Source organism: Eubalaena glacialis, chromosome 13, assembly GCF_028564815.1.
Source record: "Eubalaena glacialis isolate mEubGla1 chromosome 13, mEubGla1.1.hap2.+ XY, whole genome shotgun sequence".
Lineage (NCBI taxonomy): Eukaryota > Metazoa > Chordata > Mammalia > Artiodactyla > Balaenidae > Eubalaena > Eubalaena glacialis.
Window position 1 is genome coordinate 42,198,476 of NC_083728.1, and position 14,641 is coordinate 42,213,116.

Genomic DNA, 14,641 nt, shown 5'->3' on the forward strand with positions numbered 1-14,641 from the left:
CACAGATCACTAAGCCCCCACACCCAGAGTTCTAATTCAGTAAGTTTGGCATGGGCCTGATAACTTGCATTTCTAGTAAGATCCCAGGTGATGCTGATGCTCTATGTAACTTCACCCACTTCACTTGCCCCAGGCCTAATCATTGTTTTTTATTTTATTTATTTATTTTTTTAAAGCTTCAATTCTGGGGATTCTTTTTTTTTTAATTAATTTATTTATTTTTATTTATGGCTGTGTTGGGTCTTCGCTTCTGTGCGAGGGCTTTCTCTAGTTGTGGCAAGCGGGGGCCACTCTTCATCGCGGTGCGCGGGCCTCTCACTATCGCGGCCTCTCTTGTTGTGGAGCACAGCTCCAGACGCGCAGGCTCAGTAATTGTGTCTCACGGGCCCAGTTGCTCCGCGGCATGTGGGATCCTCCCAGACCAGGGCTCGAACCCCTGTCCCCTGCATTGGCAGGCAGATTCTCAACCACTGCGCCACCAGGGAAGCCCCAGGCCTAATCATTTTTGTTTTACCATTATTACCAAAAGGATACTATACATTTTAGAGAAAGGAAATTTTAGGAAGCCTTGAAATACACTTTCCAAATAACTGGAAGTGTTAAGCAGAGGAAGTTTTTTCCACCTCGAAGAAGTCAAGGTTGGAATCTTCTATCCACAGTTGAAAATTCTATAATATTTATTTGATTGACATGTATAGAAAGATGGTCATTCATAGGTAAGGATTAGATTGATAGGTTTTCTGAGTGGGATTTCATTTAGCACTATGAAAAATTATGCATTTAATAATGTTTTTATTATTGCTTGGCCACTGATCTCTGGGGTATTTCCAACTTTTACAGTGTTTTATTTTACTTAGCCTAAAATTAGACAAAATAGTCATGTTTTAAAAAGATAATTTGGAGTTCTTATGTTGTTACTTTTTCAGTTATTTTGGAATGTAATTGGATGTGCCACAGAGAGTAAGAGGGAAATGATATGGGTGAGCCTTTGATAGATTTAAGTGGCAGTCACCTGAACAAGTGTGCAAAGGGACAGGAATTTAATGATGTCCAGTACTTCTGGTCTTAGGTAATTCCTACTCTGGGATACCAAGGAGAGATGATCACTTCCTCCTCTGTGCTACTGCTGTATGTTGCTTATCACTTTATCATGGTATTTATCTCAGCATATCACATTATTATTTTATGTTTCACATCTCCCACTGGTCTGGGGACTCCTTGAAACCACGGCTGTGTCTCGTTCATGTCTCTATGTCTAGCATTAGTCACAGTGCCAGGTACACAGAAGGGCACTCAGTAAATTTTGGATAAATGAATGAATAAATCAAAGAATTCATGAGGGAGTAAAGGCAAAAAAGTGAGTAAATGTAGAGAATGAACCATGAATCGATGGCATTTGCCATCCAGCCCAGTATTGCAAGTATTGGGACATGTTCCCTAATTTGGGATTAGGACGGCTTTCTGGCCAGCAAAGTCACCTGAGAACTAAAACAGGTTTGGTAGAACCTAGTAGACTTTTCTGTCACCAGTAGCTTTTCCTAAAGTCATTTATCCCTGTGTAAGTAAGGATGCCTATGACCCATTAGAAGGGCTTTCAATCCCCTAGATTGGGTGATTTGAAGCAGTCACCCAGGTTTTTAGAAGCAGCCTTGGGGTTATCCACACCAGGAGATGGTCAGCTGATGGCAAGTTGGAAGCAGAAATTAAGATTTAGCTGACTAGTTCAGGTTTGTTCTCGAAGCAGAAGAAAAAGGAATAATGTCTTAAAATTGTTTTGCAATATTACTTAATTGAAGTCTCCCATTTCTGTCCTTATAAGAATAGCTTCATGATAGCCATGGACTATATATTGTGCTGGCCAAAAAGCTCTTTCTGGTTTTTCCATAAGATGTATGGAAAACCAGAACGAGCTTTTTGGCCAACCCAATACATTTTAATCCAGTGATAACAATGGAAGAAAATGGAGGTTTTTTTTCACCCAACACTTTTCTTGTAGAAGAGAAATAAAGATTGATGGAAAATTATAATGCCCCTGGGATTCATAACACTAGCTCTTTCTTATAGCTATAAAATAGCTATAAAGTACTCAAGATTTATTGTTAGGATTATTCTCTAATTTTACTTAAAACCCAGAATAGCAAATATGCCCCAAGCAACCTTAAGAGACCATCTTTATGGCATAAAATTGCCTAATAAAGATGAATCATAACTTGGAGAAACACTTGTCATAACTACACATATTCCCTTAACCTTAACATAAATCATGCAACACAAATTATATATTTGAGAATGTATTGGTTAGCGTAACACTGGCTGCTGTAACAAACAGCACCAAAATACAATAGAATTCTATTTCTTTTTTCATATAACAGTCCATTGTGGGTGTTTCTGGTTGGTAGACAACATGCTTCCACATGGTAATTTAGAGAACCATATTCTTTCCATAATGTGGCTCCATCATCCTCTAGGACTTTGCTGGAAAAGGGAAAGAGACAGTAGAGATGCCCCCATATGCCTTTTAACAGGCTGGCCCTGACATTTCATTGGCAAGAACTGGTCAAGTGCCCCCCTAGGTGCAAAGATAGTGAGGGGGCTTGTAAACATTGTTCTTGTCTAGGCAGCTGCCATCCAGGCATAGCAGACACTATGAAAGGGTGAATGTAAATTCGGGGGATAACTAGTCATTTTTTACCATGTAGACCAAGATAATGGAATTCAAATCTGCTATACCTAGAATTACTCTGAATTGACTGCCACTCATGTAAGACCCCAAAGATAAGTCAGCAAGGTAACCACTTTATGTTCCAAATCACCTCTGCAGACCTCATGAAAAAAAAGAGATCCATCAGAGAAAGGATTCGGCCTTGAAGACTTAAAAAAGAGCATTTCTATAAAACACCTTGTAATTGGGTTTATCAGATTCCCCATTCCAAACCCTGTGGGTTTAGCAGTCATATCACCAAATTTTGATAAAGGAGGAAATAGGAAAATAGACATCTCAAATTATTTAGCAAGTCCCTTCCAGAGGAGCTGCCTAGAATAGGGTCAAAAGCTTATTCCAGGTATAAGTGTCTTTTTCTTCCCAGTGAGGAGCACCTTGCCACAGATTCAGAACACCAGCGCGATGTGGTTATGTCTCCATTCATGCAGCAAAGAGGATGGCAGCCAATCCCTGAGCTGGGAGGACTCGGCAGACTTCTGGGTAGTTGCCTATCATGTCCAAAGACATACCTATAGAATATATTACCCAGATACTCTGGAAGTTGCAAATTGACCTGCAAGGTGGCTTTTTTTTTTTTTTTAATTTCTAATTTAGGTGCTAACACAGACAAACCAGAAGATTTAACATGAAAATCCATATTGCTAGCTTCCTTTGAAAAATCAGATGCGGCAACCTTGGGCAGGTATGTGGCAGCAATCTAGTTGGCAATTTTGGGCGGCTCCTCTTTGTAACCAAGGACCCAAGGACCACCCTCTGCAATCGCACAGTTCTCGCCTGGCCCCAGTCTCTCATTTACCTTTCTACCTGGTCCCATTTCAGTTTTCTGGCTCTGAGAAAATTCATTATAGTTGCCAACTTGACCTGAGATGGAGAATTCAGGAGTGAAAACCAGACTGCTCCAAACCCCTCCAAGGCCAAGAGATCAAATGTCTAGTTTCCCCTCAGATTGAGTTGTAAACGGTCAACCTAAAACCACAGTAATTTAAGCAGAAGACGTAAACATCATGTTTAGAAGGAGTGACCGTCTAATTAGAAAATACTCGCTCCCTAAACATCAAAATCAATTATCCTGATAAAACCCACGTATGGCTAACCACTCTTGAAATACACATTTACAAAAAGAAAAAGAAAAACCAGAACTAATTTTAGGTGATTGGGAGAAGAGCATTCTCTAGGGATGTGGCTGAGTTCATTCTAGGACACAACACAGCCTGTCTCTTGCTTTTTAAATGCACAGGCTTTAAATCAAGAGGGAGAGCAGTTTTGGTTGGGGCTCAAGTGTGGGTAATTAAGAATTAAAAGGAGTTAAGACAGGTGTGTGCAGGTGAGCGCACTGATCTGAAGAGAGGCCCACATCAGGGCAGGACCTCCTTGAGAATAAGTCTTGGGAGGCCACTCTGGCAGGTCTGAAGGGCTCCCAGCCCAAGACTTTCCTAGGAGGACGTTTCCCTGGGACTTCCACTTCTCTGAGATGATTGCAGCACCATCTGCACTATAAACATTTGTTTCTAATGTGAGTCAGCATGGGAACTGAAATCATAATGTAAGTTCAATTCTTCCCTGCTGGTGGTATTCCACTTGATGGAGAAAAAATACACTTCATCTAAAAATAATTAGCCCTTGCATGGCTTTTATTTCCATTGACTTGAGGCTTTTTATTGATTCTTTTAGGGTTTCTGTGGTTGAGAGAACGGGATTCTTCTGGTATTGCCTTCTTAGCCTCCGTCCAGTGGACATAAATCAAGCTTTGCTGTCATACCCTTGCTTCTGATGGAGCAGCTAAATCAGGAGCCACAAACTGCAGACTAAACTGAGCTTTTTATTTGACTCTTGTTACTTGTTACTTGGTACTTGGTACTTGTTAACATTTTTTAATTTGAGTGTTTTAAACATGAAATACAATTCCAGTTGGCCACAGGTGTTGGCACTCCTCTATTGCCTTATACCAAACCTAATTCACAGATTTATGTTTTTTCTTGGTCCCCATGGATATTTGAATTTAGAGATTTTGAAATTAATATTCCTGTATTAAATTGATTCATGCATGAAAAGTCTTAAGAACAGTGCATGCCATACAGTAAACACACAGTAAATTGCAATTACTACTTTCATTGTATTACCATCATTATTTTTGTGGTTCTATATTTCATTGCAATTTACTACCAATATTTACTATATTAGTTCTATCCCAAGAGATCTTTCTTTTAACTTTAAACTGGATTTTTTTGATTCCAATTTTCCATTTGCTTATCCTTTCTTGGAGTATCCAACTCTTTACAGAAATAGTCTAATTAAATTAGACTGCACTTAATGGCAAACAGGAAAACAGCCAGCTGACCAAATAAACAGGTCCTAAACTGAAGAATTACATAGGGGGAATGAACAGCCAGTGTCTTCCAAGCATGACAGACACAAACAGAAAAGTCCAGTGAAGGCTTAGAAATAGACCAGGTTAACTGCAGCTGGATTAGAGCCCCTTTTGTTTTCCAAGAGCCTGAATAGGTGTACCTTGTTTTACTGCACTTCACTTTATTGCACTTTGCAAATATCGCTTTTTTTTTTTTTTATAACAAATTGAGGGTTTGTGGCAGCCTATGTCAAGCAAGTCTATCAGCACCATTTTTCCAACAGCATTTGCTCACTTCTTGTTTCTATGTCACATTTTGGTAATTCTCATAATATTTCAAACCCTCCACCAGCAAAGAGATTACAACTCACTGAAGGCTCAGATGATTGCTAGTATTTTTAGCAATAAAATATTTTTAATTAAGTTATATACATTGTTTTTTTAGACAAAATGCTATTGCACATTTAGTAGACTATAGTATTGTATAAATGTAACTTTTATATGCACTGGGAAACAAAAAATTCATGTAACTTTTGTTATTGCAATATTTACTTTATTGTGGTGGTTTGGAACTGAAACCACAGTATCTCCAAAGTATGCCTGTACTCTATTATTAAGAGGGCATGTCAGTAAGACCCTATGCCATGGAACCCCTCCTCAGCATCACTTTTCATTAAAAGACACTTCCCAGTTATTTGTGACAGCAACTTTAATATCCTAGACACATAAGGAAAATACACTGAAGATGTTTGTTATTCTTCTATCAACACACAGAATATCAGGTTAAGATCTTCACAAATCCTGTTTTTACAGAGGGAAGGGGTTGGCCTGGAATGGTGGGGATGGAGCCTGGATTAGGAGGCAAGAGTTTGGTGTTCAGATCTTGATTCTGCACTAAACCACCTGGGTGGTAGGCTTCAGTTTCCTTATTTAAAAAATAATGGTTAATAATGTGCAGAATGTGTATTCACTCAAGTCCCTTAGCTTCCTTAGCCCAGAGCACAGGTCTTCAAAGATTTCGACCATCTTTTGGTATTTTAAGTACAATAGCAACTTTCAGTTTGACAAGGTGTCTCTGGACCATGATTAATCATTTTGGTAGAATCAAAATTGTTTTTCTCTTTCACATTCATTTTTATTCCCAGCTATGATAGTCCCCTGCTGAGTCTTCCTACAGAAAGCACCAAACTAAAAATAGAAAATTCCTAGTGTTACTAAACCCAACTTGGATCCACTCGTTCACTGCACAGCAAAGCCAATCTATTGACACTGGGTTGTAGTGAAGGAAAGTATGGCATTTATTTGCAGGGCCCCAAGCAAGGAAAATGAGCAGCTCATGCTCAAAAGACCAGAACTTCCCAATGGCTTTCAGGGAAGGGTTTTTAAAGGCAACATTTGAGGTGAGGGCTGCAGGGAACATGACTTTCTTCTGATTGGTTGGTGCTGAGGTAACAGGGTGGTGTCTCAGAATCTTAATCATCAGCCTTCTGGTTCCAACCAGTTTGGGGTCTATGTGCTTGTGGTCAGCATGTAGTCACCATCCTCCACCTGGGTGGGGGGAATCTTACTTTCTGTAGAATAACTCAGAGATATGTGTCAGACTGTTATGTATATCTCTTGAGGAGAAACTAAGACTCTGTTTTATCACTGACTATTGTTTAAGCTGTCATTACTTTTCTTGCTTAACTGCTTTTCCTTTGTTTCTGCGTTCCTTCACTTCCCTAATTAGTAACTGCTTGTGCCTGCTCTTTGAAACTCAGGGAAGGCCTAGGAGACTAAAAGCCTTTTTCTTCAAACAAGAAACAGGGGACATGGAGGGGCTTTTGTACCCAGGAGGGTCCCGCAGGGTTCTGCTCAGTTTCAATCTCCCCTTTTCTTTGATACTCCTCAATCCTAAGGGGAACCAGGGTGGGATAAGAAAGGGAATAAAGTTTTGGATAGAGAGGTTAGTCATAAACTTGGCAGGGGAACTCTATTTTAGGGGGACTCGATTTCACTAGGCCTTAATAGCAGGCATCTATAAGGAGAGAGTACTCCAGCTCTAACACAAAACTTTCAAGGTCTAGAATGCACACGTTAGCTGGGATGAAGTGGCTTAGCAAGTAGCATAATTATTGCCTTATGTTTTAGTATACAGTCAGCCCTCCATATCCATGGGTTCCATATCTATGGACTCAACCAACCTCAGATTGAAAATCTTTGAAAAAAATTTCAGAAAGTTACAGAAAGCAACACTCGAATTTACTACATGCCAGCAACTATTTACTTTTAGCATTTACATTGAATTTACAACTATTTACATAGCACTGACATTGTATTAAGTATTATAAGTAATCTAGAGGTGATTTAATGGGAGGATGCTCATACGTTATATGTACCATTTCATATAAGGGACTTGAGCATCCTCAGAATTTGGTGAGGATGCCCTCACCACAGAATTTCATGAACAATTTTGAGAGAAATTATGGGAGTCATGGGGGAAATGCTACAATAATACTGCATAAAAACACAAAACTTCTCTGACAATAATAAATATTTATTTAGTTCACGACTTTACAGAGTTCAGCTGATCTGGGCTGAGCATAGCTGATCTTGGTTGGGCTCTAGACTCCTAATAGATGGAGCTTTTTAGAAACAGAGCCAGATCTTGCCCTGCATACTTTTCATATTTTCTTATAATGAACAGGTATTCCATTTATAAGAAGAAAAAAATAAAGAGAAAAGCTCTAAGTTGAAATTCAAATAAATGCACCTTTGTAATTCATTCATTAATAATGACATTTTTTTTTAAAGAGTGAAATATATGGCATTTAATTTAGTTTATAAATTAATCATATTAATTTATTAAAATAGTTTAGAGTATAATAAAATTTACTACTAATCCATGATAAAAGGAAGAATCTACCAAAGTTATAATTTAGCCACAACTGGGTCAATTTTTAAATTAAAAAAATATAAAATTAGATTATTATTGTTATTATTGTGATAGTGTGATTTATAATAAGGAATATACATTTGGTCTTCATCTCAGTTCCTGGCACAGAGCTCCTGAAACCCTTGAATTTCCTAAGTGTTAAGAGCAATAAAGGTGTCTTTTGTTACGTTAATGAGGTGACTTTGGGGAAGCACCTCAGGATGGGGCTGGTTGTCAGGGGAACTAAGCTAATGATTGGAGGGTTGAAACTTTCACGTCCATCCTCTTGACCTCCTCCTGGGAGAGGGCAGGGGCTGCAAATTGAGTTCAACTGCCAGTGGCCAACGAGTTACATCAGTCATGACTACGTAGAAAGCCTACACAAAACCCCAAAAGGACAGGGTTCAGAGCTTTTCCACATTGGTGAACACACGGAGATTGGGGAGAGGGGTCCACCTGGAGAGGGCATGGAAGCTCTGTGCCCTTTCCCCATACCTTGTCCTGTACATCTGGCTGTTCCTGAGTTGTGTCCTTTTATAATAAACCAATGATCTAGTAAGAAAATGTTTCTCTGAGTTCTGTGAGCAACTCTACCAAACTAATCTAAGTGAGGGGATCGTGGGAGCCTCCAAACTATAGCCAGTCAGGCAGAAGCACAGGTGACAACCTGGACTTGCAATTGGCCTCTAAAGTTGCGGGGGGGGGGGTGCGGGGCAGTCTTGTAGGACTGAGCCCTTAACCTGGGGGATCTGACGCTATCTCCAGGTATATAGTGTCAGAATCGAGTTCAACTGTAGGACACCCAGCTGATGTCACAGAAAATTGCTTGGTGGTGTGGGGAAAAATACCCCCATATCTGAATTGGGTGCAGAATCATAATTATTAAAATTAGATTATTAAAAATTACCAGAAAATGTTAGTTTAAGTGTTTATTTGGCATTTTCTCACATTTCATATTTTCTTTTTTTTTCATAAGTTAAAAAAGGAAACAGCCTATCAAGCACCATAGGGTCTTGTCCACCAATGACCTAAGAGAAATCGGTGTCTAGGTCAGGTGCAATATACCTATACTGAAGGTTCCCCAGTCTAACCTAAATGAAATCCGCTGTTTCTTAAACATAGGGCCCCATGCTTTTCTCCCTTTCCCTACATTTTTTGGAAACGAAACTTTAACTGCATGCATTGCTGACCTAAAATTAAGGCAAATTCATGACGAGGTCTGAATGGTGGTAAATGGAAACTGTCAGACACCAGGCTGAGATTTCACTTATGCCAGAGTGTGTCAGTGTAAAAGCCCCACCTGGGGAGAAACTGGCCATTGTCTTCTTATATCTGATGCTCCGGAGGGCTGTCCCCAGTGCTGAGGGTGGAGCTGTGTGTGAAGGTGCCTTTACCACATCATGGCAATGTGAATCTCAGGCCCTGTGGGTATCCCTCTCATAGAGTGTTTCCTTCTTGGTTTATTGGAATTCACATGCCAGCACAACATATTCATAAATACCCAATATTTGATATTTGGGGAGAATAGGGGACTTTCAATACTCAGGCCAAGCCATTTTTATCAGGCACTTTTTGATGTGGAAAAAAAGAAAGCTCATTCAAACAGATCCACAATCCATTATTCGAGACTCTTGGGGACTCTTGTTTTTCAGAATTCATAATTTTTCTGATTTTAGAAAAGGAATATGATACATATACCATAAGCATTATATCCCAAGGGGGCCCAGGTCACCCTCATAATCAAACAAATTAATATGTCTACAGTACCATGTATGGACATTCACAGAAGTGGGATTAAATAAGGATTATAAATAGCATTATATCAATTAAAGTCAATGATTTTGTTACAAATTTATAAAAAGCTTCTCAATTTCAGAATTTGGGGGATTTTAGAATTGCAGATAAGGAATTACTGATCTCTGTTAAGTTTGGCAAAGTTAATACATAATACTTAATACATAATAATAAGGGATTACTACTGATCTGTACTAATTTTGGCAAAACTTCTCTGGCATAGAAGCGAGAACAAAAAGGAATTGAACTAAAGGGGATGTTCTCAAGCTGTTGGCACTGAAGAAAGGGGGGTCAGGACACTGCAGGGCAGATGACCTGAGGACTGTCTTCATCCCAGATGGTCAGGGGTCAGACTGCACTGAAGCTGTAGATAGAGGACATACAGCCAGGATTGAGACCAAAAGTAGAATTGGGAGCTCAGAGTAGAACCAGGACAGGAAGATCGTCAGTGTGTCCAAAGTAGACCAGCCACATCAGCATCACCCGGGAGCTGCTGAGAAATGCAAGATCTTGGGCGTTTAGGAAAAGCATTTAGTCTCTCATGCTGTTTCTAAGATTAAGCTCCCTGCTTATCATTCAATAAGCAAAGAGAATTTTATTCAAAATCCTGGGTTTCATTTGGGCTCTGAGCAGCAGAGCGTCCTAGCAGGCAGCACCCACCGCCCCTCACCCCACTTCTACCAGATGCCCAGCTTTTACTTGTTTTATGGCTGAGGCCACCATAAGTCTGCATTTGAAGAAAGGGTTCTGTGACTTTTAAAAGTCTGAAAATTCTCCAGAGCATTAAACAGATAAATTTGAAAGCAGTTTAAAAGGTAGGTAAAACAGTTTATGAAGCAAATAAAAATTAGAAAGAAAAAAAGGAATCAGAATAAACAGGTGATAAAAGAAGTGAAGATAGAAGTTCAGGTTGGCTATATGAGTATGCTCAGTTTGTAAAATGCATTTAGCTCCTGGTTAGAAACAGCCTCTGGGTGAGGCTGCACTTCATAAAGCCCACGCCTTGACCATCTGTCCACGCCAATTGACCTTGTGGCTCTCCCAGCCTGATTCATGGCTGACCTTGACACACTCAGCTATTGGTAGTTGCCAATCTCTACGCTTAAGAACTTCACATCGCTGCATATTACTTCTGTAAACTTTTTCAACAGACCCACCTCTGCATGTGTGTGTGTGTATTTATTTATATTATCATCAGGTCTTTAGCTTTATTATGCCACATACAACCTGAACTTGACTTTTAGCTGTGGGCAAATGACATGTCCAACTAACCTCAGTTTTACATCATGATATTAAAATTAATTGATTCCTCCCCTCTTTGTACATCTCTTTCAAGGAGTTTCTACATGGGTGGTTACAGAAACCTAAATGACATAAAATCATCCTCTTTCTTGCTGTCTCCCAGCTGCAGGTGGAGCTAGAGCAGGAGTACCAAGACAAGTTCAAAAGGCTGCCCCTGGAGATTTTGGAATTCGTGCAGGAAGCCATGAAAGGGAAGATCAGTGAAGACAGCAATCACAGCTCTGCCCCTCCCCTGCTGACCTCAGACCCTGGAAAACTGAACCACAAGCCTCCTTCCAGTGAGAAGCTGGAAGGAGAAAACCCAGGAAAAGAATTCGATACTCCCCTGTGATTGTTTCTGCCTGGCCTTCAGAACACGCATGGCCACTCCAGCTCCATCGGACTCTCTCTTCTTACAAAGATCACTGCCCAGGAACATCTTCCTGAGAAGCATCCCTTAGATTAAAAATCCACACTGGAGGGAGAGTTCCAGAAGGATCCATGCAGCTTCCCCATACCCAGGCTCCATGTGTTATGTGGAAACTACTGCAGGTCTACTAGTGAAGAGTGCATGTATGTGATGGGATTTTGGTTTTCTTTCCAGTAGTAAATTCAAAGCAGGCAACTTCCAGGCTCCATGGAACGTTTAATGAAGGACAGTGTCTTCTTTGAAGAAAAGCAAGCTCATGTTTTTAGTTGAAGCTCTGGTGTAAAGTATGTCAAAGTAATAGAAATAGTTGAGAAATGCATAGCACTATTTAACACTATTGAACAGCCAACTTTGAGCATTTTTTTCCCTAACTGCCCCTCAACTACCATATCGAGTTAACATGCATATTAAATTGTTTCATCCTTTGCTTTGCAAGCACTGGCGGCTTGCAATTTGCTAATTTATTTATCATAGAGGCATCAGTGTATTTGTTGCTGACATGGCTTTATTGGATACCATAGTGACTCAAATAAGTTGGTTTTCTGCCTTGATTGTGTCCTTGTCCAGTGAAGCCATCCCCAGACTTGGCAACATGGCTTGTACATTTGGCTGCGTGAGCAAGTTGGCCACACACTTCCAGGCAGTGTGCTATCTGAGTCGACTATTTGCACTCAAAGTCTGGGTATTCATTGGTCATTGGACTAAAATCATTAAACAACTACAAAGATCTTTTTAATTGAATAAAAATAGTTGAGCCGATGTATGATGAGCAGAGATTCAATCAGAGAGAATAGGTTCCAGCAGTTATTTTGCTGTCTGACTTTCTTTATGGTTCATTTATTTTTAATATAGAGATAAAGATTAAATATTTATCTAGAGACTACACAGACCCACATATAAATGGTATATGTTATCTCCATGTATATATGTACGCACTCAGCCATATAAGTACATACATATACACCACATACACATACACATATACACATTCATATGAGTGTGGATATGAGTTTCTTAATTGGCAATAACCCAGATCTCTTCCACAAGACGTAAAACCAAATTCAACGATAGAGAAGAAAATGGTCAAATATCTACATTATGTGGATATTAAATTACATTAAAATTCTAAGAAACAATTGATGGAGCCTTTGATGCAAGTTAAGGTAGATTGAGAACTTAGAATATGACTTTGATGTATATTTTGTAAGATCAAAAACTGGATTTTAAGTATTTTAAGCTTGTTTTAATTGTCAGAATATACAAAAATGTATAGGACAGCAATATGGAAATGTATTAGTATCTTCCATAATTTTTAAATCTGACAGATTTCAATTTATTTCTCACATAAAAAAAATCTTTCATTATATATTTACTATGTACATTTAATTCACTTAACTGTCTTTTTGTTAAGTTCCTATGTTAAGTGGCATAGGAGAAACAAATTATATTATGGTAAAACTGATTAAAAACATTATTGAAAGGTCTTAAGTAAGAGAATAATTTTATAGAGGAAAATATAACTTAGAGAGTAACACAAAGAACATTGAAGTTAAAGCCCTGAAGCAAGATGTGCAGTTTTATTTTACTTTAAACCTGTCTGATTGTAGCTTAGCAAAACATTTTAAAACGCAAAAACTAGTTGTGTCCTGAAAATTGTGTTTTAAGAATTTAGTATTTTTATGGAAATTATTCTATTCAACTTTAAGCAATAACTAGGGATCACAATTAAGTTTTAATCAAAATGAGGGCTTAGTTCAAACATTAGGAAGGAGTGTTTGATTAAAAAACACATCTAGGGAGACACAAGGGGAAAAAAAATCCCATCCCCTTTGGAGATGATTATATTTTGATCTAAAGGATTTAGGGTGTTAATTAGACACTTAATAAAACTTAACTTCCACTGAATGAGAAATCTTTTGTAAATCATTCTACTTTTGCACTTTGAAAGAAAGGCATTAATCATAAGGAAGCAAGAATGGTCAAAATAGAATGCTGCATTTTTATAAACAAAATTACAGACTGGCTAAAATTGCAGAAGAATGAACTAATAATAGCATTAATAACCAAACGCAATGGTGATTATTACAGAACATTGTATCACATTTTAGTCCAGAGATAGACTAAAGTTGAATAACCTTGACTTACACAAAACTGTTTTGGTAGTTGGATTTCATTATCTTAGTGACTCTAGTCATTTTGCAATATGTTTGTATTTGGCCATTTCCTGTAATCACATTTTTATATCTGTACAATGACACTTTTTGCAGTTGTGGGGGTAGCGTGTAACACTGTCCATCTTGCATCATTGAAGTTACTACAGTGATACTATCATTTAATAATATTAATATTACTTGAAATAGACTAAGATAAAGAAAAAGGGTCTATATGATGTGCAGTTTTGTGCCTTTCTGTATTTGCCTTGTTCTTTGTTGAATGTGTGAAATTCTGTACTGTGGTTTTTCCTATAATAGAGAGTAGAGCTGTGTATTAAATTAGACTATGCCCCTATGATACCCTTACACTACTGAGAATAGCGTGGTTTTGGCCATGTACTGAGAATTTTCAGAGTTCTAATGACATGCCATGTGTTTTTGGTTTTTAACAGTTCATTTTACCATTTCAATATCACCATACATTAATTAATACTCCTATGATAGATAAGCTGTCATTAAATAATTTCGAAAGAAAGGGCCATTGCTTGCATTACTTTGAATTTAATGTTGTGCTTGTGCACTGTATAAATATTGTTTGTGATGGATTGGACATTGTGACTTTTGCCTTTTCAGAAGAAAAAAAGATAGGACAAAGTATTTGAAGCTCTTAAAATGTACATATTTTGGTTCTTCTATCTCAAATTATTTAAAATGCGTAATTCACATTTTTGTAATAATTCTATGCAATTTTGTGGCATGATGTTTCTTCCACTTGTAATTTTATGTGCTTTCATCACAAATCCAAAGGAAACAATAAAAATTTCTTAACACAACCCAGCTGTTATTTCGTGGTGTTGGGGCCAAACTTCTTCTGACGGGCAGGAAGGTGGGAGCAGCACTGATGCCAATTTTTAGGGAAGTAATGCCCACCCTGATGGGGCACATCAGTGCCTGTGCAGGAAATCAGGAGGCTGCAGAGCTTGTGTTGGAGGGCACAGTT

At 38.5% G+C, this 14,641-nt stretch overlaps 1 protein-coding gene across 3 annotated transcripts in view; it reads left to right on the forward strand.

Moving 5' to 3' along the window:
• Positions 1 to 14,334, forward strand: part of PLCB1 (phospholipase C beta 1) — a 684,234-nt gene extending 669,900 nt beyond the window's left edge. For 2 of the 3 annotated variants that reach the window (XM_061209981.1, XM_061209984.1), the window contains exon 32: positions 11,183 to 14,334. In XM_061209981.1, the coding sequence (XP_061065964.1) occupies positions 11,183 to 11,410 (228 nt within the window). In that variant the 3' untranslated portion in view covers positions 11,411 to 14,334. The remainder of the gene's footprint in view (positions 1 to 11,182) is intronic. The other variant, XM_061209982.1, reaches the window with a different exon arrangement.
• Positions 14,335 to 14,641: the final 307 nt, after the last annotated feature.